Source organism: Eulemur rufifrons, chromosome 28 (assembly GCF_041146395.1).
Source record: "Eulemur rufifrons isolate Redbay chromosome 28, OSU_ERuf_1, whole genome shotgun sequence".
Classification (NCBI taxonomy): Eukaryota; Metazoa; Chordata; class Mammalia; order Primates; family Lemuridae; genus Eulemur; species Eulemur rufifrons.
In genome coordinates, this window is record NC_091010.1 from 41,966,881 (window position 1) to 41,994,614 (window position 27,734).

The 27,734-nt window shown below is 44.4% G+C and overlaps 1 protein-coding gene across 2 annotated transcripts in view; it reads right to left on the bottom strand.

Moving 5' to 3' along the window:
- Positions 1-27,734, bottom strand: part of MYOF (myoferlin) — a 140,502-nt gene that overhangs the window by 82,476 nt on the left and 30,292 nt on the right. For both annotated transcript variants that reach the window (XM_069460937.1, XM_069460936.1), the window contains exons 4-7: positions 18,584-18,692; positions 15,407-15,494; positions 2,805-2,971; positions 2,050-2,178 (exon numbers count right to left, since the gene is read on the bottom strand). In XM_069460937.1, coding sequence (XP_069317038.1) covers positions 2,050-2,178; positions 2,805-2,971; positions 15,407-15,494; positions 18,584-18,692 — 493 coding nt within the window. The remainder of the gene's footprint in view (positions 1-2,049; positions 2,179-2,804; positions 2,972-15,406; positions 15,495-18,583; positions 18,693-27,734) is intronic.

Below are 27,734 nucleotides of genomic sequence, written 5' to 3' on the forward strand. Positions count from 1 at the left end.
GTTTATTTAATTCTCTAACATTTTTAGCTCTATTGTTTGTGTCTAGTGACTCTAATCTTACTCTTTCTAAGAAAACATCTTCAAAAATAACTTTGCCCATTAGATTAGGTTAGTGCCTCAGCAGAGTCAAGATTGATCACATTTTAACTCGTCGTAACAGCTAATTTTAAGAAGGTTGATTCTTGAGAGATGAATATTAGGTATATAGAGGTTGTATCATGTCAGGCCAATAAACGTTAATCCTAAAAAATATTGAGCATTTATCCAAACTGAGACTTTTTTCTCCAACTTTTAACTTAGAAACATTTCAAGTCTACAGGAAAGTTGAAAGAATGGTAAGATAAATACCACTTTTCAACTATGTTCACCAATTGTTACCATTTGGGGATATTTGCTTTATCCTTTTCTTTTTTTTGACTGAACTACTCATAAGAAAGTTCTAGATATCATGATGCTTCACTCCTTCAAAATATATTGACATGCATCTCTTAAAAGCAAGGACATCTTATATAATCATAATACTATTATCATATCCAAGAAATTTAACATGTAACCTAGAGTCAATTTTCAAATTTCTCCAAATGTCCTCCCCCCAAAAATTCCTTTTAGCTTTAAAACTAATCCAGAATCCATGCAAGGATCATACATTGCATTTGGTTGTTGTGTCTCTTCGATTTCCTTTTATCTAGAACAATACTATTTCCATTTTTATTTGTTTCTCATTTCTTTCTATAGAGACCAGTTGCTTCGTAGACTATCCCACAGTCTGGATTTGTGTGAACGTTTCCCCGCTGTTGGATGCAACTTGATCGTTTAACAAGACATGACACAGGCAATATTGATTATTTCCATTCTACCACATCAGGACACCATGTCATTTATGTCCCATCATTGGTGATACCAAGTTTAATCGCTTGGTTAAGAAGATCTACATAAACCAAGAATTTTTTAGTAAAATTCTTTTATTGATTTACAAACTAGTCTGTTTGGAGGCCTAGTTATTTGTTTCTTCCCTTTTGCCAAGAAATCTAATCCCCCCAAAATTCATTAGAATGGAAAAATTCTGAGGAAGGCTGAGATTCTTGCTGGGCTCTTCAGAGAGCCGTAGAATAAACAGGATGCCTGCAGTATAAGTGCCTAGATAGGCCTCACTCGGGCCCACGTCAGCCGGCACCCTGTCCTCCCTCTGACCCAGTCTTGCCCTCCTGCGTGAATCTCTCCCAGCCTTCTCTGAAGTCCATTCCAAGTGCCCCATCCCAGTGTGACCCTGACCTCTTGAGAGAGCATTTATACTACTGTACTTGGCAGCCTGCTGTTGTCTGCAATTCCTCTTAAGAGGGGAAGTCCGAGGGGAGAAGAGAATGGGGCCTTCCGGGAAGCTGGGGGCCAGCTTGCACCAAGGGGAAGAAACACAAACACTGGGCAGAAGAAACCGGTTTATTTTGTGAAGAGAGAAGTAAAACAAAAGAAAAGCTGGAGTCGGGATTAGAGGCTGTAGGGAACGAAGAGAAACTGTGATAAGAAAGACCTGGGCCCACAGGCCCCGGGAATCTCAGAAATGTGTCTCCTCAGCCCAGTAAAAGGCTGTCGAGGTAGGAAGTATTTCTGAGGAGCGCTATAAAAGAAGTCAAGAGAAGCAGGCCACATGCTCAGTATGGGGGCCAGGAAAACCCGGTTTGCTCATAATTGCTTTCCTTTAAGATATATTATTTTTATAGCCAAGTAAGTTTTGACATCTCAAAAAAAAACTGCATTACTTAGTCACACGAAGTTGTCCCTCAGGGACATCCTGCTAATTAGCAGAAGCAAAGGTAGGTACAAATGACGTCATGGGCTCTATCATTGAGAATTGTTGCTAAAACAGCAGAAAGAGACCAGCATCTCTGAGAACCAGTGACAAAGCCGACCAGGTGATTCGAACACCCATCGGTTCATAACTTTGTCTGCTGAACACTAGAAATCCCTGCTGCCGTTAGCAGTTAGGTCTGCGCGTGTTTCCCTCCCCGACGGGACTCACGGAGCAGGGACGTGCGTTCTCCACCCATTTACCTCATCAAAAAACGGATTGTTCCCTCTCTTGATTCTCGTTCGGTGTGTCTGGCCACAGACATGGACTTTGACCACAGGTCTTATGTTGTTGCCGCTTAACTGCCGGCCCTCAATCACTCTGACGCGGATCTGCAGGCACAGAAGGGGTATTGTCACTGCTCCTTTCCCCGCACATGGTGGAACAGAACCCTCAGGAGAAGAATCGCTGGAACCAGGCCAGCACAGATTTGCAGTATACCGGAGCTCACAGACCGGGAGCGGCCACCTGTCATCGTTCCCAAGATGGAAACTGGGGTTGGGTTGTAGAAACCAAGGGTCATGGCGGGGCTGCAATAGTTCAAAGCTGGCTTGGAAAGAGCAGGGCAGAGGTCACTGCTCAGACTCCAGCCTCCAGCCACATACCTGCTCTTCCTGCGCCTGACAATGTACTAACTCACCCCATAGCTGTCTCCCAAGTATAAGGAAGTGCCCAGAGCTAAGAAAAATGCAACATCTGTGCTTCTATTCTTTGATTAGCTCTTTCCTACCACCAAAGGAAAGGAAAGTTATAGTTTCATTTCTCTGAAGAATCTCCTCTGGCTTGACTAAACCCACTTCTGCATGCGGAAGAAAGACAGAGAGGTCTTCTTATTGGGTTTGTGCACCGCCACCCCTTTTTGCTATTGCTTTACTAAAGGCATAGGTCCCTCCTAGCATCACTGCAGTTGCCTGAATGGTGTTTAAACAAAGATGGAGAGCACCTGGGCTGTTTCTACCTGGAAGTCCTGGGGCTTGTTGGACAGCATCCGCCGGCTGCTTTTCGCTCTGTTGAGCCTCCTAGCAAGCTGAGCTTCCGACACCGTCCCAGCTGGGCCCCTGGGCCCAGGGCCCCTGACTGGACTGTCCAATCTGTCTTCATCACCTTCATCTTCTTCTCCTTCTCCTAAAATATCAAAAAGGAATCCAGTTAGAGAACACTCACGTTTTCAGGAAACAGATGGGTTGCCTGCCATTATGTTTTAAGTGTTCCCAGGATGGCAGGGGAAAGAAACACTCTTGGTGACACTGACTTGGGACTTGCTGCGACTCAGATCGTTTCTTTAGGAAAATGTGTTCGTGGTGCATCAGGGCACTTGTTCAGGCTGGCTTCAAAGAGACCAAGAGAAGTCAGAGTTCACGGGGATCTCGAGAGGAGACGGCAACCGTTGGACCCAGCCAGGAATCACTGGGTTCTGATCTCAGAACCCAGCCTGAGGTCAGAGAGATTTTCTGCAGTTAGGACAGAGCAATTGGGAAATGCCACAGGAAACTGGAGCCTTGCAAAAACAGACTTCACTCTCACCCTTCCCACTCTTCTCTCTAGAGATCTGCTCATAAGATGTCTGTACTGTTTCTCTGCTTGAGCTACCTAATTCACAAGCCTCTCTCCACCCTCATGGCAGATGAGAAACTCGCCTCATTTTCTTGCCAAGAAGACCAAGGTGGTCATCTCGCTCTCCCATCGTCCTCCTGGTTTGTCATTTCAACACGTTTCCTCATTCATCCCCTTAGCTTCCCCTGCACCATGGGAGGAGCTTTCCCTGCTTAGCAGAGTGAATCCTCCCCCCTCCTGATTCTTTGAGGGCCCCAGCAAATGCGCAGGTGCTCTCTCTCCTCTGTCTCTCTCTTTCTCTCACCTCCAGGGGTTTCTTCTCCACAGAGGCCTTTCCTCTGCCTTCAAGTGTGCACAGATCTTTCTCTCCTTAAAAATTCTAAAACCAAAAATCAACTCTGCCCCCTCCCCTTTCTTTTATTCACAAACTCTTTGAAACTCACTGACAAACTTTAGCTTTTCTTTTCATAATAGTAATCTGTACTATATAATTTGAGAGCCCAGAAGACTAACCACCTTGTCTAGAAAATACCAGCATTTGTGTGGCCTACTTTTAGATTATGAAACTTCTCCTTTACAGTGCAAAATTATGTAAGAGATTTAATTTCCATATTCCATATGCAGTCACCTGTCAGTCACTCACACCCTGGTAAGAATTAGTTCAATCAGATTACTCTGTAGCCCTGCTCTTGAAAGCTTGGGCTCTGGAGCCATGCTGCCTGGCTCCAAATCCCAGTTTCAAGCTTTGTGAGTCTAAGTTTCTTAATTTCTCTAAACCTCAGTTTCCTCATTTGTAAAAAGGGGAAAATAATAGTATTTACAACAGGTTTACTGTAAAGATAAAATTAATCTACATGCAAAGCCTTTTAATGCAGTGCCTGGCACAGAGCAGCATCCAATCAATTTACTTCTTTGTTTTAGTTTTGCTGAGTGCTATGGTTTGGCTATGGTTTGTTTGGTCCTGCCAAGTCTGTTTTGAAATTTGATCCCCAGTGTTGGAGGTGGGGTCACGTGGGAAGTGTTTGGATCCTGGGGGCAGATCCCTCAAGAATGAATGGATGCCATTCTCACAGGAGTGAGTGAGTTCTCACTCTTAGTTCCTGCAAGAATCGTTGTTGAAAAGAGCCTGGCATCTTCTCCGCTTTCTCTCTTGGCGTCTCTGTCACCATGTGATTCCTGCACCTGCAGTTCCCCTTCGCCTTCTGCTATGAGCGGAAGCAGCCTGAGGCCCTCACCAGAAACAGATGCTGGTACCATGCTTCTTGTACAGCCTACAGAACCGTGATCGAAATAAATCTCTTTGCTTTATAAATTACTCAGCCTCGGGTATTCTTTAACAGTCACACAAAAATGGACTAAGACACCAGTCAGTCAGTTTGGGTTAGTGTCTTAGTCTGTTTGGGCTGCTATAACAAAATGCTATAAACTGGGTAGCTTACAAACAACAGAATCTACTTTTCACAGTTCTGAAGGCTGGGAAGTCCAGGATCAAGGCACTAGCAGGTTCGCTGTCTGGTGAGGTGTGTGTGGTGCCTTCTCTCTGTGTCCTCCCATGGCGGAAGGAGACAAAGAGCTCGTTTGGGCCTTTTTCTATAGGAGCACTAATCCCAGGCATGAGCTGTCTGACCTCTTGACCTAATCACCTTCCAAAAAGCCCCATCAGCTAATACCATCACTTTGGGAGTTAAGACTTCAACATATGAATTTTGGAGGGACACAACATTTAGACCATAGCGGCTGGGAGGAAAGAGCACCCAGAACAAACACTTCCTGGGAAGCAGCAATTAGGGCAGGGCGGGGTGGGACTGGGGCAGTCAGAGGGCAGCACGGTGGCAGGGGGCACAGAGTGAGGAAGAGGCAGCTTTGAGGAAGTAAAGGCCTCCCCAAAAGCACAGCTTCACAGTTTAGCCCAGGGAAGCCCTGCTCCCCCCCCCCACCGTCCACTCATGCGTAGCCCGTCCTAACCTGGCTCCTGTCCTTCCAAGGCCAGGCCAGCCATGGCCTCTCCCTGCTAAGCTCAGCACACTTTTCTGTGTCCTTGTCCTTGATCTTCCACGGCAGTGGACACAGGGTCACACATACTCCTTTGGATTGTTGCAGCTGTCCTCCTCCTCCTCTGACTAAACTGAAAGGGGCAGCCTTGCAAAAGTAACAGGAAAATACCTAACCCACAATTTCCCCAGTAACAGTTACAGATCCATCCTATGAGTTCCCTCACTAACAGGCACCCTGCAGGAGTTCTGTTTTGCACAACTTTTGAAAAGAGCTGAATGGACCTATGTAAATCTCTCTCTTTCAAAATTGTTTTTTTGAGAATCTGCTTTTACAGATTTCCTGAGTAAACAGCAGGAGAACAAGCTCTCCGGGGCCTCACCGTCTTTGTCAGGATACTGGGAAAACCCCCATAGACCTCAAAGGTAAGGAACAGCTACCTCTGTCCTCTGCCACATGGTCTGGGTCACTTCTTCTCTGTTCTTGAAGAGGCTTCCCAACGTGGGCTTGCCTCCTGCCTAGGAGAGGAGGGCCTGGATCCAAGCTCCCACAGTGTCCTCCGTCCTACTCCCCAGCAGGTGAGTGCCCCCCTTCCTCAAGCTGCAGGTGCAATATGCTGTCTTCCAGCAGCCTTTCTCACCTCCCCTGGATGGAGTGAGTCCCACCCTGTCCTGCCACCACATTGTCCTTTCTAGTCCTCACCACGCGCTCTTACATCTACTTGTTAACCCGTAGGCCTCCCCACCCCCAGACACTTTTCAGGAGCAGGGGCTTGCCCTGTTCCCCTTTGTATCTGCCCCTATACCGTGCACAAATCCTGGTATCATAGCAGGGGGCTCATCAACGTGGAACTAGCAAATGAATGGGTGGGAATTGTGACCCCTGAATGTCCCTTCAAGTTTGGCAAAGCTAAGGTCCAGTTCTCAGGAAAGAGCATGCAGACAGCTAAAGGAGAGCTCCCCCAACCTCGGCGCCAGCCTTGGGGAAGCGCTGAGAGTCATTCCCCTGTCTTGGACTGAGCAATACATGGGCAGGATAGCTTTTGGGTTTACTTCCGTCAACCATCCTGGGCCCAAGTGGGACTTCCTCCTTGCTGTGGATGGGCCTGTTCTCAGCTGCTGGTTGTTTATAGTGCCAAGCAGGAGAAAAAGGAGGGCTCAGTCATGAGCTTGCTTCCTAATTCATTAGCAGCGCTGGACTCTGGATAAGTTCTAGAATCAGACTGCAGATAATGAACAGCCTATTTCTTCTGGAAACACCTCCTGCTATTCAGACTTTAGGCTGAAGGGATGGATCAGAGGCAACAGTCTAAGCCGTGGTGACAGCCAGCATCTCTGCCTCGAAGCAGAAAGACATCGAGCAGGAAATCTCCCCTCTGTGTGGCAGGAAGCTGCACAGGATGAAACGATGCAATACTGAGTGTTCCACAAAGAATGACGGGGCCCTAAGGTGCTGCTGAACACACCCTTCTGCGCAAGATGTTTCGTTACTAAACTGTTAGCCATTGCGCCGGCACGTCCTGTCCATGAGACCCATTAAGTTGGGAACCACTGACTGAATAGGAAGTTGCTGCTTGTATTAGCTTCCCGGGGCTGTCGTAACAAGGTACCAGAAACCCAGTGGCTTAAAACAATAGAAATTTGTTCTCTGACAGTTCCAAACCCTAGAAGACCAAAATCAAGCTGTTGGCAGGGACATGCTCCCTCTGAAGCCTCCAGGGAAAATTCCTTCCTTGCCACTTCCTAGCTGGTGGCTCCTGGCAAGCCTTGGCTTGTAGCTACATCACTCCAATCTCTACATCTGTGGTCACAGGCCCTTCTTCCCTGTGCATCTGTGTGTCCTCACCTCTTCTCATAAGGACACCAGTCATTGGATTTAGTGACTGCCCTAATTCACTATCACCTCACGTTAACTAATTATATCTGCAAATACTCTATTTCCAAATAAGTCACATTCTAAAGTTCCATGTAGACATGAGTTTTCAAGGGCCACTATTCAACCCACCAGAGAGCCCGTCTTGTGTATCTTTCCAGTTTGCTCCATCTGTTCCTCCAGCCACACAGTCAGTCCCAATCTATCGACCACATCGCCTTTCTTGCCCCCACTTCCTTCACATCTTGCTTTTCGCCAAGCCTGTGTTAGGTTCTGTGATCTGACATTGTAGTCGCTCCCCCAAAGGCCCCGCAATCCCTTCCCCTCTCTCACTTCACTGTGCTTACCTGGTTTATCCACCTCTCCACTTACCCCACCTCTGCACCAGGTAACTGAACTTGGCCGAGAAGACCCCACATCTTATTGGCTGGTCCCACTTTAATTTCAGGATGACAAACCGTGAGTGTACTCATCAGGCTGCCTGACCACCCCACCACATTTCCCAGACATCAATTCCAAAGCTTTCCTGGATCCTAGTCTTACACGGCCACTAACTAACCAACACGGGCAAATCACTTCACCTTTCTGAACTCTCAGCTATTGAAATCTTGCAACACCCTCTCTATCTTTCTCATGGTCTGCTAATGACCTTGTTTCTTATTTCACTGATAAAACAGGCAATCAGAAGAGAATTTTCACATCCTTCCAACTCCAAGTCAACTATCTCCTACCTGCATCTGTTCTCTGCCTTCTCTCCTGCTACACTCACTCCACTGCTGAACCGACTGTGCTTCCCAGCTCGAGGCCAACCTCCCTGTTTGTGCGGATCCCAGCTCCTCTCGCTACTCAAGGATGTGCTTCTGCAGTTTCTGCCTCTGTATCCGCTCAGCAGTTTTCCCCTTTCTACTGAATGATTCCCATCAAAATATAAACATGCTGAAATACCGTCCATGATTTTAAAAACAAACAAAACCCTTTCCTTGACTCTACAGCGCCCCCTTTCGTTACTGCTCCATTTTCCTCACTGCTCGTTTTTGCAGCAAACTCCTTGGAAGAATCATCTTCACTCACGTCCTCCACTTCCTCTTCTCTGATTGTCTCTTGAGCCCCCTCCAGGCCTTTGCCCCTTACTCCACCAAACTGCTCTTGTTGAGGTCACTAAAGACCTTCATATTACAAAATCCAACAGTCCAGCCTCAAGTCTCCTCTTACTCAAACTCCCCGCGGCGTTTGTTCGTGTAATCGCTGAAACACTTTCTGCTCTGGGGTCCAGCCTATCGAACCAAATGCTCATCCTGGCACTTGCAATTTGATGTCATCACCAAAGAGACTTCTGTCATCCCATCTTCTTACATGAACCTTGGCTTCCACCAGGCCATTTTAATAGAATCATAGAACATCAGAGCTGGAGGGACCCCACATGTCATTTAATCCAATCCCCTGATGTCATGAGTAAAGAATTTAAGGCTCCGAGAGGATAACCCCAGCGCTTTGGGAGGATCGCCTGAGCCCAGGAGTTTCAAGGCTACAGTGAGCTACGATCTGGTTATGGTAAGCAATGATCTGCTCCAGCCTGGACGACAGAGAGAGACGCTGTCTGAAGAAAAAGTAATGCAGAACAGAGAAGAGTAAGTTTCGAAGCATGGAAACACATAACATTTTGGGGATAACACATATACTTAGCTGGAATGCTAAACAATAACTTTTCTGAGTTTCTAAAATGTTAAATTTTTATAAATAAATGTTTGTGTCCTACTGTAAGCAGTTCATTACCCCACCCCAATTCTTGGGTAAATAGCACTAGATGTGCCCTAAGAACCCGCTGGCATGGCTCCCATATGTGGATCCCGGCAAACATGCCACGGAAGAGCCTCTGACAATCAGGGATGGAAACACAGGACTGCTGGGCAGTCCCGAACAGCATCTGCTTTTGATCTATCCAGGCTGTGATCTGGTCTAGAAAACAGTACCCAAAGAGCTGGGCAATGTAATGTTAACCTAGTAAAATGCACAGCTCCAGGGTTTTATAACGTCAACTCCAGAATCTGTCCTCAACAGGATCTACAGACTGGGGGCTCCGTCCAGACAGCTAAATTAGGCTCTCTGGAGGTAAGTGTCAGATAACTGCACGTTTAGAGATCTCTCTTGATGATTTTATTGTGTCTAAATATTGAGAACTACATGTTTATTATGAGCACTTTGATTTTCCTAAATATCCTAGAAAAAAATTGGCCTAACACAATTAGTTTACTGGACAAAATCACTTGATTAGAGACCCAATCCTGGAAATAGTGCCTGCAGCAATCTTCTAGCACATTGATCATTTTCCAGTTCAGCTCTGACCAAGAGTCCCTTGTGCCATGGATTTCCATGGTCTGTCCATCAAGGACAAATGTCTCAGCCCAGCATCTGCAGCCCTCAGGAACATGCTGCCTTTTCAACATACTTCTGAATGAACCAGGCACTTTGGTCTATTCACTAGTGTTCCCCAAAATGCCCTTCTTGGAAAAAATTTTAAACCATATCCATTGTCCATCCATTATTCACTTACTCATTCATTCATTCATTCACTCAACCAGCCAAGCAATTACTGAACCATTATGACTTTCCAAGACTTTCTTGGCACCAAGAAGACACAGGTTGAAATACATGGCTGAAAAAGTACTTTCTTGAAGAAATTGTTTCCATGTCATAATTTGCTTAGTCCTCTCTGGAGGAATTTATTATGTTTAGCTCTGGGCTATAGTTATTCATGTTTATATCTTACCTTCCTACTGAACTGCAAACTCCTTGGTGGCAAAGCGATGCCTTTCTTACGTCTGTATGGCCCACAGACAGGGGTTAGAAAATGTTTCCTGAACTTGACTGAATTTAATTTCAAGAAAAATGACTTTGGTGTTCATGGAATGAAATAAATTTGGAGCAGTGAAATTTGGCTATGAATGAGTTTTTGCATTTCTATAGTTGGACAGAGCACGCATTTAACAGATGGTTCTTCAAAAATAGATGTGAGATTTTAAAAATAGTTCTTTCCGGCTACGGGAATGTAGGCTCCCGCAAAGCTGCTGACAGCTGGTGAATCAAGTTGCCATGGTAACAGATTTTCAGGTCAAGCCTGTAGTCCTGGTCAGCCCACCTCTCTGTCCGGGGAACAGTCTCTGAGATGGGTCAAGGAAAGGGACATCCTTGACACCACACACTTTCAGTCAAGCCACCAATGCCTCAGGGTCTGTACCTTTTGTCCTCTTGATGTAAGAGTTCCAAGAAAGCACTCCTTAAAAACGAACCCCTCAGGTGTTCAATTCCTGAGATGTATGATCATAACTAGTTTCTTCAAATTGCAGGGGTGAATTTTCCTGAAAAGCTTCACTTTTGTGTGCTATCATCGATATTTCTCATTTCTCCTCTGCAGAAGCCACTGTGTGGATGATAACCTTTAAGATCAATATCACTAGTTGCTGACAGTGGTGCTCTCAGGAAGATGGGACTGTGAGAGATTTTCACTTTCTGTGCCTTATATTTCTGTGACATTTACATTTGTTTTATTTTATTTTATTTACCTATTTATTTATTGAGACAGAGTCTTGCTCTGTTGCCCGGCTAGAGTGCAATGGCATCAGCTTAGCTCACACCAACCTCAAACTCCTGGGCTCAAGTGATCCTCCTGCCTCAGCCTCCCAAGTAGCTGGGACTACAGGTGAGCACCCCCACGGCCGGTTAATTTTTGCTATTTTTAGTAGAGACAGGGTCTGACTCTTGCTGAGGCTGGTCTCAACTCCTGACCTCAAGCCATCCTCCCACCTCGGCCTCCCAGAGTGCTAGGATTACAGGCATGAACCGCCACAGCTGGCCGACATTTACATTTTAATAAGCAGATTTTTTTGTGCTCAAGAAATGATAAAGAAACTCAACTTCCAAGAATTTGAAAATATCTATATAAATCAGAGAAAGCAAACATTTACTTTTATGTAGAATGAAAAAGTTTCATTTTTTTCAAAGAGTCAATTGAAGGGAAAAAAACAAATTCTGAGCCAGGTGTCCTGTTTGTGTAGTTGAGGTTCGCATTGCCAAGAGGGCCGGCTGTCTTGTTCTTTCTCTGTCTCCTGTTTGTCGGCCTTATCTTCCCTCAGGAGTGTAAGTTGCTTTTTTTCCCCCTGATGTCCTCTCTAGCATGAAGTTGCAGCGTAGATATCTTTGCTCGGTTGAATTGAATGACCATGTTAGGGGAAAAAAATGTTCTTCCTTGAAACATCTAGATAATCAAGGGTATTAGAAGATTTTTTAAAACACTGAAGAGAAGTTTCTTTTAGTCAGACCAACATTAAGAATGTCACCCTTGAGCCAGTCTTGACAAATACTCATTTTATAGAACAAAGACAGCACTTCCAGATCCAAGAACCCTGTTCATTTTTTTTAAATAAAGAAATTTCACTTTGTCATCTCACACTTGAAAATAAAATTGCCCTGCAGTCCCAGCTCATTTGCAGAGCAGCACTTGGTAACATTCTTTGTCTGACACCCAAATACAAGGAACCCAAGCTCGGGTTCACGTCCCATCTCAGCTGAGCAGCATCAGGGATTCTGGTGAACTCCATGGGAGACCCAGGCTGCACTTGCCCAGCCGCCTGCCGCAGAGCCTGCTGGGAGGCAGCCTCCTAGGGGGAGGGTGGGCTCCTTCCATGCACAGGGCTGCTGGGAGCATTGGTGCCAGTGCCGTGCCACAGAGGCTTAAGCCAAGCGGTGAGGGGAAGGAGCCCTTGGTGAGGAGGCCTAGGTGGCAAGGATTTTCTCTGCAGAGGGTTTAAAAATTCAAGAGTTGGTGTTTTTCTTATTTCTAAGGAAGCAGAAATTTGCTGCAGAGAAATCACATATTTTTGGCACTTAGGTTTCTGGGTTTGGACCCACATGGGTCCATCTCAGGAGACAGGCTCTTCCCCCACATTCGAATAGCTTGATAAATTGCTTGTTCTCTAAAACTTTCTGGTTCACTGGTATAAATTTTTTTTTTTAAAAAAAGGTTTTTAAAAAGATGATCAGAAAGCCTCTGATCATCTCAACCTGACTCTGAGCCAAACCAGGCCATTTGTTTCTAAAAGTTCTACTTTTCAGAGGAAATAATTTGAATATCATACATAGTGTGCCACCCAACTGAGCTATAATTACAAGCCATCAGGAAATGTTTTTGTAATAATAGCAACAATAGTAACAATAGTTACCATTAGTGTAGATACTGCTGTAACACGTCATGGGCAATATCCCATTTAATCCTTACAACAACCTTCTGATATAAGTGCTGCTATTATTCGCACTGTCCAGTAAGGAAAGCTGAGATTCAGAGAGGTTTAAGGGACTTACCCAAGGTCCTATGGATAATTAACAATTGACACACTGGCTGGGCGCGGTGGCTCATGCCTGTAATCCTAACACTCTGGGAGGCCGAGGCGGGAGGATCGCTCAAGGTCAGGAGTTCGAGACCAGCCTGAGCAAGAGCGAGACCCTGTCTCTACTAAAAATGGAAAGAAATGATCTGGACAGCTAAAAATGTACAGAAAAAATTATCCAGGCATGGTGGCACATTCCTGTAGTCCCAGCTACTCGGGAAGCTGAGGCAGTAGGATTGCTTGAGCTCAGGAGTTTGAAGTTGCTGTGAGCTAGGCTGACGCCACGGCACTCTAGCCCAGGCAACAGAGTGAGACTCTGTCTCAAAAAAAAAAAAAAAAAAACAACAATTGACACAGAACCCAACCTAGGCCAGGCTAACTCCAAAGCCGTTGCTTTTATCTGTAATGTTAACTTTCAGGACAAAAAGACTCTTGTCACCAACCTGGAACTGAAAGTTCCTGGAGGGCAGGGGCTTTTTCTTGACACTCATCACCCTGGTACTGCAGCATCTAGCAATGGCCCTCTAGAAACCCAGCAACCAATTCTTTTACTCCATAAATAGAATAAGCAGTGTGGCACCAACCTCTGTAAGTTTATGACTCTTACTTGAATGAACCAGAGCATTACTTTTTTCCTAAAGGCCTGGCCAACAGAGTAACACAAAGGAAGCCATTTCACATTTTGGCTCTTAGAATGGAATAAGCTTAATGAAATTGCCTTTCATATGCAATGTACTGGGTTGAATACTGTCTCCCCCCAAAGTCATGCTCACCAGAACCCCACAATGTGATATTATTTAGAAATAAGGTCTTTATAGATATAACCAAGTTAAGATGAGGTCATACTGGATTAGAGTGGCCCTAATCCCATGACTGTTGTCCTTATAAGAAGTGGGAAATTAGGACACAGACTCACAGAGAAGAGAACATCACATAAAAACAGAGACACTCAGGATCTATATCCAAGAGAAAACAAAAACAAAAGCAAAGACGCACAGAGAGAACTCCACGTGATGACAGGGGCAGAGACTGGAATGATCCATCTACGAGGAATGCTGGAGCCCGCCAGGAGCCAGGAGAGAGGCATGGGCCAGATTCTCCCCCAGAGACTCCAGCAGGAACCAGCCCTACTGACACCTGGATTTCAGACTTCCAGCCTCCAGAATTGTGAGAGAAGAAATTTCTGTTATTTAAGCCACCCAGTTTGTGGTTGTTTATTATAGCAGCTCTAGGAAACTAATAAACGGGGTCTGGCTTAGGAAAAACATCAGTGTGAGGGAAGATGCCCTGATCTTCCCAGTTTTCAGGGGCTACTGCAGACAGCCCACCAGCAAGGCCTTATGCAGGTCAGAAAGTACCCAGCGCCCCTCCCCGGCAGATACAAACGCTGGTGACATCGTCAGCAGAGGAGGCAGGATGGAAATGGGTTGGACCACTCGGCTCAGCACCTGCAGGTGTGCTATTCAGCACTGTGTTTTCGTCACCATCACTGCTGTGGAAGCAAAGGGAGCTGTGGATGTTCTTAAGCCACAGCAGGGTTCTTGCGGGAATGAGTGTCCAAGACCGAGGAGTACGGTCACGGTGCCGTTAGGAAGAGGGTGACATGCAGAGCATGCTGCTGATATGCTGGGGAGCTGTCGGTCGTAACTGTCACCAAGAGAAGGCCAGCTAACCCACGCTGGAAACTCATAACTACTTGGTCAAAAAATGGGCCAAAACATTAATATTGGGTGGATAAGTAGGGGCAGGGGGTGGGATGGGGCTAAGACATGAAGTCAGGCAGGAATGGGCAGAGGCAGGAAGGGAAGGCGTCGCTGTGGGTGTGGAGTAGACTCTCGGGTGGCCAGACAGCTGAGTTGAGAAGCAAGAGAAGACAGGCCCTGAGGAGCCACCTCAAGGACAAGTGCCAGGGGATCCCCCCAGGGGAAGAATGTCAAGGCAGCAGGTGAGGGTGGCAAGATGAGGGGTCTCTCCTTTCCTGGGGCACATGCCAAGGCTGGGGGAACAGAAGGTGCCTTTGGTAATGCATCTCAGGACAGAGGAAGGGACAGAGACACTTTTGGCATCATGCCACCTGGAAAAACGCTAAGACGAGGTCACACTCAGCCGAGTGAAAGGCCTGATTGTCTCGCAGACCCTCCCTCCACCTCAGGCCTAAAGCCTTCTCCTGAGCCTGCAGCCCCAACCCATCTAGAGTGGCACCTGATGGCCCTGAATGACAGGCAACGCATGTCAGAGTATGGGGTGGGTTATGCTGAAGGGAAGCAATCGGTTAGAGGACCAAGGGGCTGTCTGGGGGTGGGAGGGGGTCAGGGCCAAGGAAGAAAGAGAGACTCCATTCCAAGAGCACTGACCATGAGACTGGTGGTCGCAACTTTGGGAGGTGAGGAGACACGTGCAGGGGAGCAGAGGGGCTGTTCCTTGAGCCAAACAGCCTGGGGACATTGTATGGGGTGGAAGCTACAAACCTGAAGCAAAGCCATATGTAGGACATTCTTCCAGGGCCTGTGTGTGCTTGTCGGGCTCACCGTGAGATTGCTCAGTAAAGGACTGTCTCACCGTTCCCCCTACCTTGCAGGGCATTTCATAAACAATGGCAGTGTTTCAATTAGGCAGCTCCACCTGCCTTCAAATGCCCCAGCCTCGGTGGGCAGGGAGCGATGACTGTGTGATCACATGACAGGCTCTATCTGGACACTCTCCTGTGTGTCTTTAGCAAATTCCCCGTGGGGTAGAGTGGGCCTTCAGAGGGTCAGCTTACCTCCCATGCCTGGCACGCCGGTCCCACTCGGGTCATTCGGATGTGGAGCTGAAGGTGGATCATAGCCGATCACCAAGTCAATGGTGGCCTGGGTAGGAAGAATTCACAGCAGATGGAATCAGGGCAGGGCGTCGGCATGTTGCAGACTCACTGCAGACCCATCCAGCAAGAGCCAAAATCTCGGAAGGGGTGAGCGAGGGAATAGGACAGTGAGAAGGAAAGGGGGAAGGCTGGCACAGCTAGACTGCTCCTACCTTCCCATACGTGTGCCAGGTGGAGCGGGACAGGAGCTACCTGTCACAGGTTGCCAAAGGTCAACCTCACAGACTGGAGTAAAGTTGTGACAAGCAAGTGTGTGAACTTGTAACAACAAGCAAGTGCAAACTTGTAACGCCATCCTAAACTGGAGATGGCCTCCTGTCACCCAGTTACAATTACAGAGGCTCATTTTAAATCATTGATTTATTTGTTTGCTCATGGATTTATTTTATTATTAATTGCTGAGATTTATTTTCATGCTTCTCTCTAAAATGAATTTTAAGTGACTACCAAAAATGTGTATAAAATTGGGATTTACAAAAGAGGATTAAAAAGGAGGAATTAAGTCTGATTAAAGAGGAAACAAATAGGCAAAGCACCAAGTTAAATGTAATTGCCACCCTTCCTGCATAAACTGTGACCCCAAAGTGCCCAAGGGCCAAAGCAAAAATGGAAACTGAAAATGTTATTATGCAGCTTTCACTCTCAGAAAGAAAGAAACATCCCAGTTCCCTACAGGAGATAAAGTTACTTCTACTTAAAAATTCTGAGATAAATTTCTCACCTGGGACATTATTTTAGGGCAGAATTTCTTACACAACACTTTTATATTTCACGGACCTACCCAATTTCCAAAAATTTGCTACAGAGAATCAACATAAGGTTGTTAACCATATGCTATGTATTTTGCCAAACACAGGCCTACAACTATCATGTACTATCACAATCATTTCATAAAAGAAAGGCATTTTAACACCAAAAATGAAAAAAGAATCTCATAATAAAGAGAGTCTTTTGTAAATAAGGATCACACACGCACACACACACACACAACCCAAGTGACCATATAAAATACAGGACACAATGTGTAGGATACACACACTAAAAAAAGTATTCATTGTTTATCTGAAATTCACATTTAAATGGGCATCCTATACTTTCCTTGGCTATTATTGCTACATCTGATAAATTCACACACACACTCCCACACACTGAATTGCCCTTATTTTTCCCACTTGTCTGCTCCTCAGTGAATATGCCCTCACGGATCAGCACACACTGTGACCAACTTAGAACTACTGATCTGGGAGACCAGGAGCAGGATAAGAAATATGCCCCCACCCACGGATTCACGGCACAGAAGGAACCACGTGAGCAGCACCTCCCGGCTCCCTGTGCGGAAAACCAGGCTACAGCATGAAGACTGAACGCAGGGAGCACTGAGGGCTCAGGTGCTAAACTTAACCTAAGAATCAAAGTTTTAAAACCTAGAAGAGCACACAGATGGCTCATCCCCTGGCTCTGTGGTTTTCATGCTGTGTCCGAGTAACCTCGTGATTCCCAGAGGTGTTCCAGGGGCCCCACAGGGCGAGGGGAATCCCAGGGGGCAGGGCCTGAGGCCCTTTGACTTCCCCACTCCACTGAATCACATCAGTCCTGCCACTCTAGGTTCTACACATGCTTTCTTCTGTGCTTAAAGGAGAAAAGAGAGAGAAAGAGAAAAAAAAAGAAGAAGCAGCACAGGACAACAAACCGATTGAAATTCCTTAAATGTAATATGGGCTGAAGTCTCTCGGTGGGATTGAGAGAAAAGTTATATATAGGCATCTCCATTCTTATTTCAGTAGCATGAACAGCTCACTTAAATGTGGCCACTTCAGGCTGGATGTGATGGCTCACGCCTGTAATCCTCGTGCTCTGGGAGGCCAAGGCGGGAGGATTGCTTGAACTCGGGAGTTTGAGACCAGCCTGAGCAAGAGTGAGACCCTGTCTCTACAAAAAAATAGAAAAATAAGCCAGGTATGGTGGTGCACACCTGCAGCCCCAGCTACTTGGGAGGCTGAGGCAGGAAGATCACTTGAGTCCAGGAATTGGAGGTTACAGTGAGCTATAATGATGCCACTGCATTCTACCCAGGGTGACAGAGTGACACTGTCTCCAAAAAAAAAAAAAAATGTGGCAACTTCAGATCCACTGACCGCTCCTCAAGAAACTAAATTCTAAATAAAGAAAATGGAAAGCAAACAAACAAAAGCAGGCAGAGAAATCACTGACTTCTACCATCTTTCCTGAGCATCATTTCTCTCAGCCAGGTTTGGGTAGAGAAGTGTTTCAGCCAGTGTTTTGAATTTATGTTTTATATTAGAATGCTGATTCATAGCAAGCCTATAAGTTTTGGAGACTAGACCAGCAAAGCTGACATTGTCTCATATGGGCGTTGAGCAGCCTGGCCTGTATTCTTGTCTATAGGATATCCTCTTTTAGTGTAAAATTTTCTCCCTTTGCCCAAGCTCCCAAGCAAAATAAGTTGATTAGAAAACAAAGGGGTTAGAGGTTAGGGGTCAAGCATGGAAGCTTTATGAGTGCTTCTCAGTAATCATGTGAAATCTGGGACCTGTGGCACTTGAGTCATTTTTTTTTTTTTTTAGCACACACACTTGAGAAAGAAATCTGGTGTCACATCAGACAATATCAGTATGTACTTATTTAGGGAAGCTGTGATCAGAAAACATCCAGCTACCAATGCAAAAATAAAAATTATGATACTACCATCTCGATATGCCAAGGGAATATTAATGAACTACCTTCTATAGAATGTTTCAAAGAGTGTCTGAAACACAGAGCTAGAATAACCACACACATGTTAATACCCACAAGGATAAGCACAGAGCTATACCCAGAGGGGTCCCACTCACACTACAGAATTCTGCCAAAGAAAATTAAATTTATCTAACTTGCTGGTTCTTCCATTGCAAGTATAAAATAAGGCCCACGTCATTTTCGAATAGACCCACTTATCTCAAAACAAGATTTTTGCTTTTTGTGTAATCAGCTAATTATCAATGCATACTTTTTTCTTAATGAATTTCGCTTAAGCATCTCACTACTAAGCCATTCGACAAGAGGGAAAAGGCTCACCCCGGTGTCTTGCCCCCTTTCGTTTAGCAGGGAGATCAGTTTGTACGGTAGCGATCTGCTCTGGTCACCGATCAGGTCCTTCAGGGCTACGGTCGCGGTGCCAATTAACCTGCAGGGAACAAACAAGCATATAGCAGCCTAAGTAGGAGGCAAGGTCCACTGAGTCAGGGCCTCCCAGTTCCCTACCTATCCATCTGTCCTCACTAAAGTCATCTCATAAGGAGAGGTGGGCCATTTTTTTCTCAGCCTCGAAGGGTATTTTGTCAGTACACATGACCTGTCTGCCCTCCCTTCTCCATGACAAGGCATCACTCAGGAGCCAATCTCTGGTGCCTATGAAATTTCAACAGTCACGAAGATGAGACCGATGAATCTATACCCAGAGAGGTCAAGACTGAATACAGCCCCCCAGAATCCAGGCAGAGAGAAAAGTAGGACAAAATTCAGTAAGAGAAGAAGGTGATCATCTATAACAGAAATGTAAAAGCGTCCATAAATCTTTGCCCACTGTAAAAGTGTCCCCCTGAGTAGACCTCCTAGAAGTGTAAATAGGTCACTAGGTTGCTGATGGGGCTAAATTGCGACCCCATGTACTCCAGTGCAGCATTCAGAAGTTCAATGTGTTCACTTTTCTCCCCTTCTAGACCCTGCAGGGTTGTATTCAGCCTCTATCACTTGACCATCCATCTCTTAATGCACATAACATATTGGTACAGAAGTACCCTTGTGTCCCCGCCCACGTGTGACGCTCCCTAGAGGCAGAGATTGCTGCCTGTTTTGTTCACTCCCCTAACCTAGTGCCAGAACATTGTAGGTTCTTAACAGATAATTCCTGAATGAAGGAAAGAATAAAAATATCTTCATATATTGAGAATGACAGCCCAGGGGTGTGCTCTCAGTATGGATGCTGAAATAGGAAAAGAGAAACAGTAAGAATTTTTAAATGTTACTTATATCTTGCCTACATTTGCAGGAACTTATACTAATAGCTGGCAGATAGGATAGAACAGAAAATAATCACCATAAAAATAGAAAGCTAAGTACTTAAACTGATAATAGAGATTCCTTATATCAAAATTCCAGGGTGAGCATTTTTATATAACTCTGGGCTTTGGGGCAAAATAATAATCAGGAAAATTCATCTTGTACAGAAATAATTCATTTTATTTTAAAATATAATACAGTTTCCTTTCAAAAATCAGGAGGTACAAGTTGATTCCCAGAGGTGCTCCAGGGATGCCAGGTGGCCATGAGGGTACATCATTTTTGAAGTGAGAGATACATACTGTATCCGTATTCTCCTCCCCCACTCAGTCCTCAGAAACAGGACTAGATTGCAGAGCTGGGGTCTGCAACCCAATCACATATATCCGGTGACTCGGCAATATTAATAAGTAACTTCACTTTCTGTGAATAGATGTATTACATTGCACTAGACCAGGAAATTGCTATAGCACCCTGTTTCACCCATTTACCCAATGATATAAACCTTTTGTACACGGTTTCTTGGAAGAGTGCACTTTCTTATACAGCACACCACGCAGACAATGAACAACTGTGATGGCTTCTCATTTCTTCTAATATCATAAACAGGGTCTGTAGTTGGCAATGCAAAACAAAAATTTTGCCTCCAGAGAAATAAGAGTGACCTTTTTCAGCCCTTTTAGGTCAATACAGAAATTAGGTCTCTCAGTCAAGGCTGAGAATTGGTGGGAATTTTCTCCTGTGTTTTTTTTTTCCCTCTATTGTTGCCATACATTTAATTTCTACATGTTAAAAACACCACAATTTATTGTTATTATTTTCTCTTTAAATAATAAATTATCTTTTATAGAAATTAAAAAATAAAAATACATTTTACGTTTATAGAAATAAAGAATTGATGGGGATATTACAGACTTTTTTTTAGATGAGCATGTTCATTCAGTATGATTTTTTAGGCTTTTTTCCTTGAGCATTTTTTTCTCACTTATAATAGATTTTTATTCCCGTGACATGTTGAGGGCAGAAGTCTATACATTATTCCATCTTCACCAGACAAAACAGGGGAACCTCTAAGACAAGGTGAGAGCCCCTAACATCTCTTCTACATCTTTCTCAGCCACACAGTATGAGCCTAAGGATTTCTTTCCATGTTTTTAAAACAGGGCAATAAGTCATGGGATTGGCTAATTGAGTTTTTATAAGAATAAAATGTGAAAACTATAGGTTTAAAAGTCATCTGACTGGTACTAATTGTTTAAATGAGGTATTTGCCTTGAAATGCGGAAACAAACTGGACTTTATTCCTCCCAGTTCCATGATTCCTACCCCAACTCTGTGATTAATAGCCATGTGCACTTGAACATGTACTGATCTGGTTTTGCTAAAGTCAAAATGACCTGAATCTCTATCATCAGTAAATAAGTCTTAGAACGAACAGTGCAGCATCTTGGGACAAGACCAAAGTAGAAAGAGGGCTGGCCTGGGGTTGGACCAGCATTTCTCAACCTTGGCACTACTGACATTTTGAACCTGTTAATGTTTTTGTTGTTCAGGCAAGAGAAAGAAATAAAGGGCATACAAATCAGGAAAGATGAGGTCAAACTATCCCTGTTTGCTGATGATATGATCTTGTATCTAGAAAACCCTAAAGACTCCACTAAGAGACTCCTAGAATTGATAAATAAATAAATTCAGCAAAGTCTCAGATTACAAAATTGAAGTACACAAATCAGTAGCATTTCTATATGCTAATAACAAACAAGCCGAGAGTCCAATCAAGGACTCAATACCATTCACAATACCTACAAAGAAAATAAAACACCTAAGAATATACTTAACCAAGGAGGTGAAAGATCTCTACAAGGAGAACTAGAAAACACTGATGAAAGAAATCACAGATGACACAAATAAATGGAAAAACATCCCATGCTGATGGACTGGTAGAATCAACATCGTTAAAATGTCCACACTGCCCAAAGTGATTTATAGATTTAATGCAATCTCCATCAAAATACCGGTGTCATATTTCACAGATCTAGAAAAAAAAATCCTAAACTTTATTTGGAATCAACAAAGAGCCCGAATAGCAAAGCAATCTTAAGTAAAAAGAACAAACCTGAAGGTATCACATTACCTGACTTCAAATTATGCTACAAGGCTACAGTAATCTAAACAGCATGGTACTGGTATAAAAGTAGAGACATAGACCAATGGAACTTAATAGAGAACCGGGAAATAAAACTACCTACCTACGACTAACTGATCTTGGACAAAGCAGACAACAACATACACTCGGGAAAGGAAGCCCTATTTAATAAACGGTGCTGTGAAACCTGGATAGCCACATGCAGAAGAATGAAACAGGACCACTGTCTCTCATCATATACAAAAATTAATTCAAGATAGATTAAAGACTTAAATGTAAGGCATGAAACTATTAAAATTCTACAAGAAAACTTAGGAAAAATTCTTGTAGACATCAGACTAGGCAAAAAAATTTATGACTAAGACCCCAAAGGCAAATACAGCAACAACAAAAATAAACAAATGGGACATAATTAAATTAAAAAGCTTCTGCATAACAAGAGAAATTATAGACAATGAATAGACAATGAATAGACAACCTATAGAATGGGAGAAAATATGAAAAAGGACTTACAAAGGACTGATATCCAAAATCTACAAAGAACTCAAACTAATCAGCAAGAAACAACAAATGATCCCATCAAAAAGTAGGAAAAAGACATGAACAGAAATTTTTCAAAAGAAGATAGACAAATGGCCAAGAAACATATGAAAAAATGCTCAACATCACTAATCATCAGGGAAATGCAAATTAAAACCACAGTGAAATATCACTTTATCCCTGTAAGAATGGCCACTATTAAAAAGTCGAAAAACAAAAGATGATGGCATCAGTGTAGAGAAAAAGGAACACTTATACATTGTTGGTGAGACTGCAAATTATTACAACCTCCATGAAAAACAGTATGGAGATTCCTCGAAGAAATAAATGTAGACTTAACCATTTGATCCAGCAATCCCACTACTAGGTAACTACCCAAAGGAAATAACATCATTTTATAAAAAATGCACCTGCACTCGAATGTTTATCACAGCACAATTCACAACTGCATAGATGTGGAATCAGCCTAAGTTGCCCATCAATTTATGAATGGATAAAGAAATGTGATACACACACACACCATGGAGTACCACTCAGCCATAAAAAGGAATGAAATAATGTCATTTACAGCAACATGGATGCCGTTATCCTAAGTGAAGTATCTTAAGAATGGAAAATCACTTGGGTTGTTCCCACATCTTTGCAGTTGTGAATTGTGCTGCTATAAACATTCTAGTGCAGATGTCTCTTTCATAGAATGTCTTTTTTTCCTTTGTGTAGATGTCCAGTAATGGGATTGCTGGATCAAATGGTAGTTCTACTTTTAGCTCTTTGAGGTATCTCCAGGGGGGAGGTGGGGATAATGGGTATGGTGCGCACTGTCTGGGGGATAGACATGCTTGAAGCTTTGACTTGGGCAGGGTAAAGACAATATGTGTAACCTAAACATTTGTACCCCTATAATATGCTGAATTAAAAAAAAAAAGAAAAACAAAACAAAACAAAAAAAGAATAGAAAAACCAAACACCATATGTTCTCACTAATAAGTGGAAGCTAATAGATGGGTACACACAGGCACAAAGTGATATAATGAACATAAGAAACCAGGAAAAGGGGAGGGTGGGACAGGGGATGTGGGATAAAAACTTACTCATTGGGTACAGTGAACACTATTCCGGTGACAGGCACACCAAAAGCCCTGACTTAAGCATTATACAAAGTATCCTTGTAACAAAAACACTTGCACCCCTTAATTAACATTTTGGGGAAAAAAGTCCTATCATCCTGACTATGGAATGATAGTTTAGCTTGGTATAGAGTTCTAGACAGACGTTACTCTCCCTTATAACCCAGAAGCTATTTTATAGTCTTATGGAATATATCTTTGATAATGAATAGTTAAAAAAATTTTTTTTTGTTTTTGCCGTGGGCTGTCCTGATGAGCAGCATCCCTGGCCTCTCCCCACTAGATGCCAGCAGCAGCAGCCAGTTGTCCCCTGGAGGGCAAAATCGCCCCAGGTTGGGGACAACTCCTGCTCTATCCCTAATTCTCTGTGTCCCAACTTTCTTTGAGGACTTAGCTAAGTCACCTAACTCTCTGAGCCTACTTCATTATTTGTAAACAAGTGAATTGAAGTAAAAACTTTCTCAAACCCTTTTCAGTTCCAAAAGTCTGCTATTAGGCCTGTATATGTGATGCTTTCAATATATATATATCTATTTAGGAAACCACCTCATGTTAAATACTTCTTTGCCCTTCTCTTAAAGTCCTTTTTCTCTAATTTAGGGGGGGAAAATCTCCTAGAACATGTACGTGTTAGACAATCCAGAATGCCAGGTAGGGTTTCTGCCTTCAAGGGTATTGGTCTATGTAATGTTGTGGATCAAACTTAAATTCACAGTGTCAGGGGGAAAGGTTAGGCAAATAACAGAAACGTGGGATGCAATGAGTGATATGTAATACAATAGGGAATAGTGGGGCTTGTGGCTGACCAGAGAGAACAGGCTTGCCTAAAACATTCCCCGTCTGCAGAGCTCTTATGGCCTAGAATGATTTTTACCATCTCCATTCTGACCCAGCCAGTATCTGCTAGTTTCTCTTCCCCATGAGAGGGTAGTGAGGTAGCTGACCAGGAACAGAGTAAAATAAAAGAAGCCAATTATAAAGCCTATCCTCAATCCCATCTTTTGGAAACTTTTAGCCCTACTTCCTAACATGTGCTTTCTTAAAAAATTCGGATGCTTTGAGACAGGGTGGAGGGAGGGACATTGCAGGGGACACATAAAAGAAAACTTGCTTTTTTTTTTTTCTGAAGTAAAGATACTGTGTTTAGATGAAAGCCTGCAAAGACTTCAATCCCAAAGACATTTTTACAAGTAGGCTGAGTTTAGGAAAAATGCAAACAATTAAAACTTCTAGCAGTTTAAACTGTGACTTGAAGAAAACACCCCCCATGGGTAAGTCTGAGTTCTGCAGTGACTTCCTGCCAGCCTGGCCTGGCCCATTTTCTATGGCGTTGCCTGGATACAAAATACTGTGGAAAACCGGGAAATGATGACTTGGCTTCCTACACGGGGATAAGAACAGATCTCTCTGACCACAAGCCAATTTCCTTTAGAGGAGGTGACACTGAACCAAGAACCCTTTTTCTCTTTCACGTTACTAATGCCATAAATATGCTAAAATGCTATAGTGTTAGAGTAATGAGGAAGCTTTGCCCTGTATTTCCATGGAAAAATAAGAGTCTCCCCGTGGACTCCACTCAACACTAAAACAGATGGACCACGTTCTCAAAAGGAAACTTTATAGTGAAAGAATCTCAATTCAAGGCCCTGAGACTGTCCAGATTGACTTGTGGAGTTAATAAACTGCAGATGTCCTCTAAAAAGAAGAAAAAGCCAGTCATGCTCCTTTTTTCTTTCGGTGCATGAATGTCATACAGTTTTGAGTTGAGTCTCTCTGTGACACTGAACTATTAATAATTCTAAACGGTGGGAGCAACTACTTGAAAATTAAATGTGCCTGGGGGAATAAAAGAGTGTAATTGTAAACTAGCCAACTTAGTCATGCAAGTGTTGGTTAAAAGTTTCTTAAACTGTTTTTTTCTTCCTAAAATAGACAGAGTATAGTTTGTTTAGAAAAGAGAAATGGAAAATGTTCTCCCCAATAGCACTGGCGCAAATGTTCAGGGCGGCGTGCCTCTGTGGTGACTAAGGGCTTTGCTGGCTGAGTCTTCAGAAGGGGGTTCACATATACCGAGCTGTTCTAGGCAGCAGAGATTCAGCCCACGTGATTACTGGAGGAGGATTTACTGGAAATTCCTTCATGAAGGAAGGAAAAACATGTTGGAGGCTGGGAGATAAGTCACGTGTCGAACTGGTTCTGCCTCCCAGTCTGCCATCCCAGACTCTGAAGGGGAATAACAGTCGCCAGCTGGGCTGGGGACAAACATGTTTCCAAGCTGCTGGCAGTTTCCCTGTAGGGAACCTGAAACACCAGGACCTCCCCACCTTTGAAGCACCAGGCTCTCAGCTGGCTGAGCCCTGTCATTTCAGCCAGGCCCGTGGGCCTGTGGGGTTCCCAGGCTGAGCCTTGTGTCCCTTCCTTGCACTTCTCCCTCCCCTGGGCCAGGATCCATCACGCTCTTCCTGGGTCCCAAGCCCAAAGCTGGGAGAGCCAAGCTTGCCCCTGCTGTGAACGGGACTGGCAGGAGAGGCAGCCTCAGCTGACAAAGACTCTGCTTGGCCAGACTTTAGTCAGGCTCCTGCCTGAACCTCGTCCTAGGCCTGTCTGTGTGAAATTCCTCGTGAAATCCCGTTTTAACAGAGAACCCTACCAAGTCAGCTTAGCAAGAACCCCCCAGCCCCGATACCTGATCATTCTCCACATCTAATCAGGTTTTTCATTCTCTACCATCCCCCACTGATGTCTGCTCACCTGGCGGCTTTAGCAAGAATCCTGTTAGGGCGGTTTAGCCAGAATCCCCCTCACCCTGAGGTTTCCTGTAGTGATTTTCCATCTACTGACCCCCACCCTGCTCCTGCCCATAAATTCCTCCTTGCCCCGTGCTGTGCTGCATTCGGAGTGGAGCCCCATCTCTCTGCCCCCTGCAGTGGTCCTTCTACCTCTCTTGATGGCCCTGAACAAAGTCTTTCTTACCATGTTTTACCAAGTGTCAGGAAACAGTTTTTTCTTTAACACAGCCATGGCTGCAGGTCATGTCACAGAAAGCCCCTGCTAAGGTAGAATTCCCTCGAAGGGCACCTCCTCGGTTCGCCCCTCCACTGGCACCAGTGGGGAATCCGGGAGTCACCTTCACCTTCCGTTGGCCCCTGGATTATCTCCCAAACATCTGCTTCCCTCAGGCCGCGCCAGGGTGTTTGCAAATTCTCAGGACCCTGAGTCAGACTTTCTCTTTAAGGTAATTCTTATACCCAGGAAGTCTGAGAAACAATGGTCTAGACCTGAGGAAGGTGGAGGGTGGGTACAGGGCATGGGGGTAGGGAAGGCAAGTGGCAAAGCAGGATCTAGGGACAGGGGGACATGTGTAGTTTTAAAAACATTCAACATGACAATACAGGTTCCCATTTGCATAGAGATCCAATTACTTATCAAAACAAACTGTAGTAGGCAAAACTCCATTAAAACCTGCTCCCCAGGCCTAATAACCTGCATCCTTCCTGTGACTTCCCCTCCTTACTCCATACCAGGATTGTCAGAGAACCTTGAGGCTTTTGTCCTGTTCATCAAAAGGAGGCATGGGTTTTAAAAAATGTAGAAATGCTGGTCCACAACAGTGGTTCCCAAACCTGGCTGTGTCCAAGCCTCCCCCGCACATTTAACTAACTCCGCACCTGGCTGTGGAATCACTGACCTGCCCTGAGGGCTGTGGCCCTCCTGGGCAGTGAGGCACTGAGGCCAGAGTCGGCTACTCTGTGGCTGCAGGGAGCAGATGAACAAGCTAATGTCGGGCATGGGGAGATGCTCAGTATTATTTCTTTAATAAGTGACTATAACCTACTATTTTTCCTTTTTCACCTGACCAATTCTGTGTCTGCCTGTTCTGATGGCTCAGCAGAGCTCCCAGGCACTATCTCTAATTCCCCCAACCATTAGAACCAAAGTAATAGTTTTTCCATTCATTCATTCATCCATATACTCACTCACTCATTTGTTCATTAATGCACTTGAACCTTATAAGGGGACAGCACAGCATAATGATTAAGGACATGGAGGTAGGCAAACCTGGCTAATTTGGACTCATCTTGTCTTCCCGGCTGTGTACATGTTAACTTCTCTGAGCTTCAGTTTCCTCATCTGTAAAATGGGGATAATGACAGCTCCTACCTAATATATCGCTGTAGGGCAAGTAGGCGGCAAGTGCTTAACAGTCACCTTTTATTATTATTTCAGACGCCACTCTAGAAAAAGGGATCTAAAAAAAAGCATGTGAGGATATGACTCCCAGCCAGCACTTGCTGAGAAAGCTGGTCTGAACAGCAGGCGGCTGGGCACGAGGGCATGAATGAACAGATAAGAG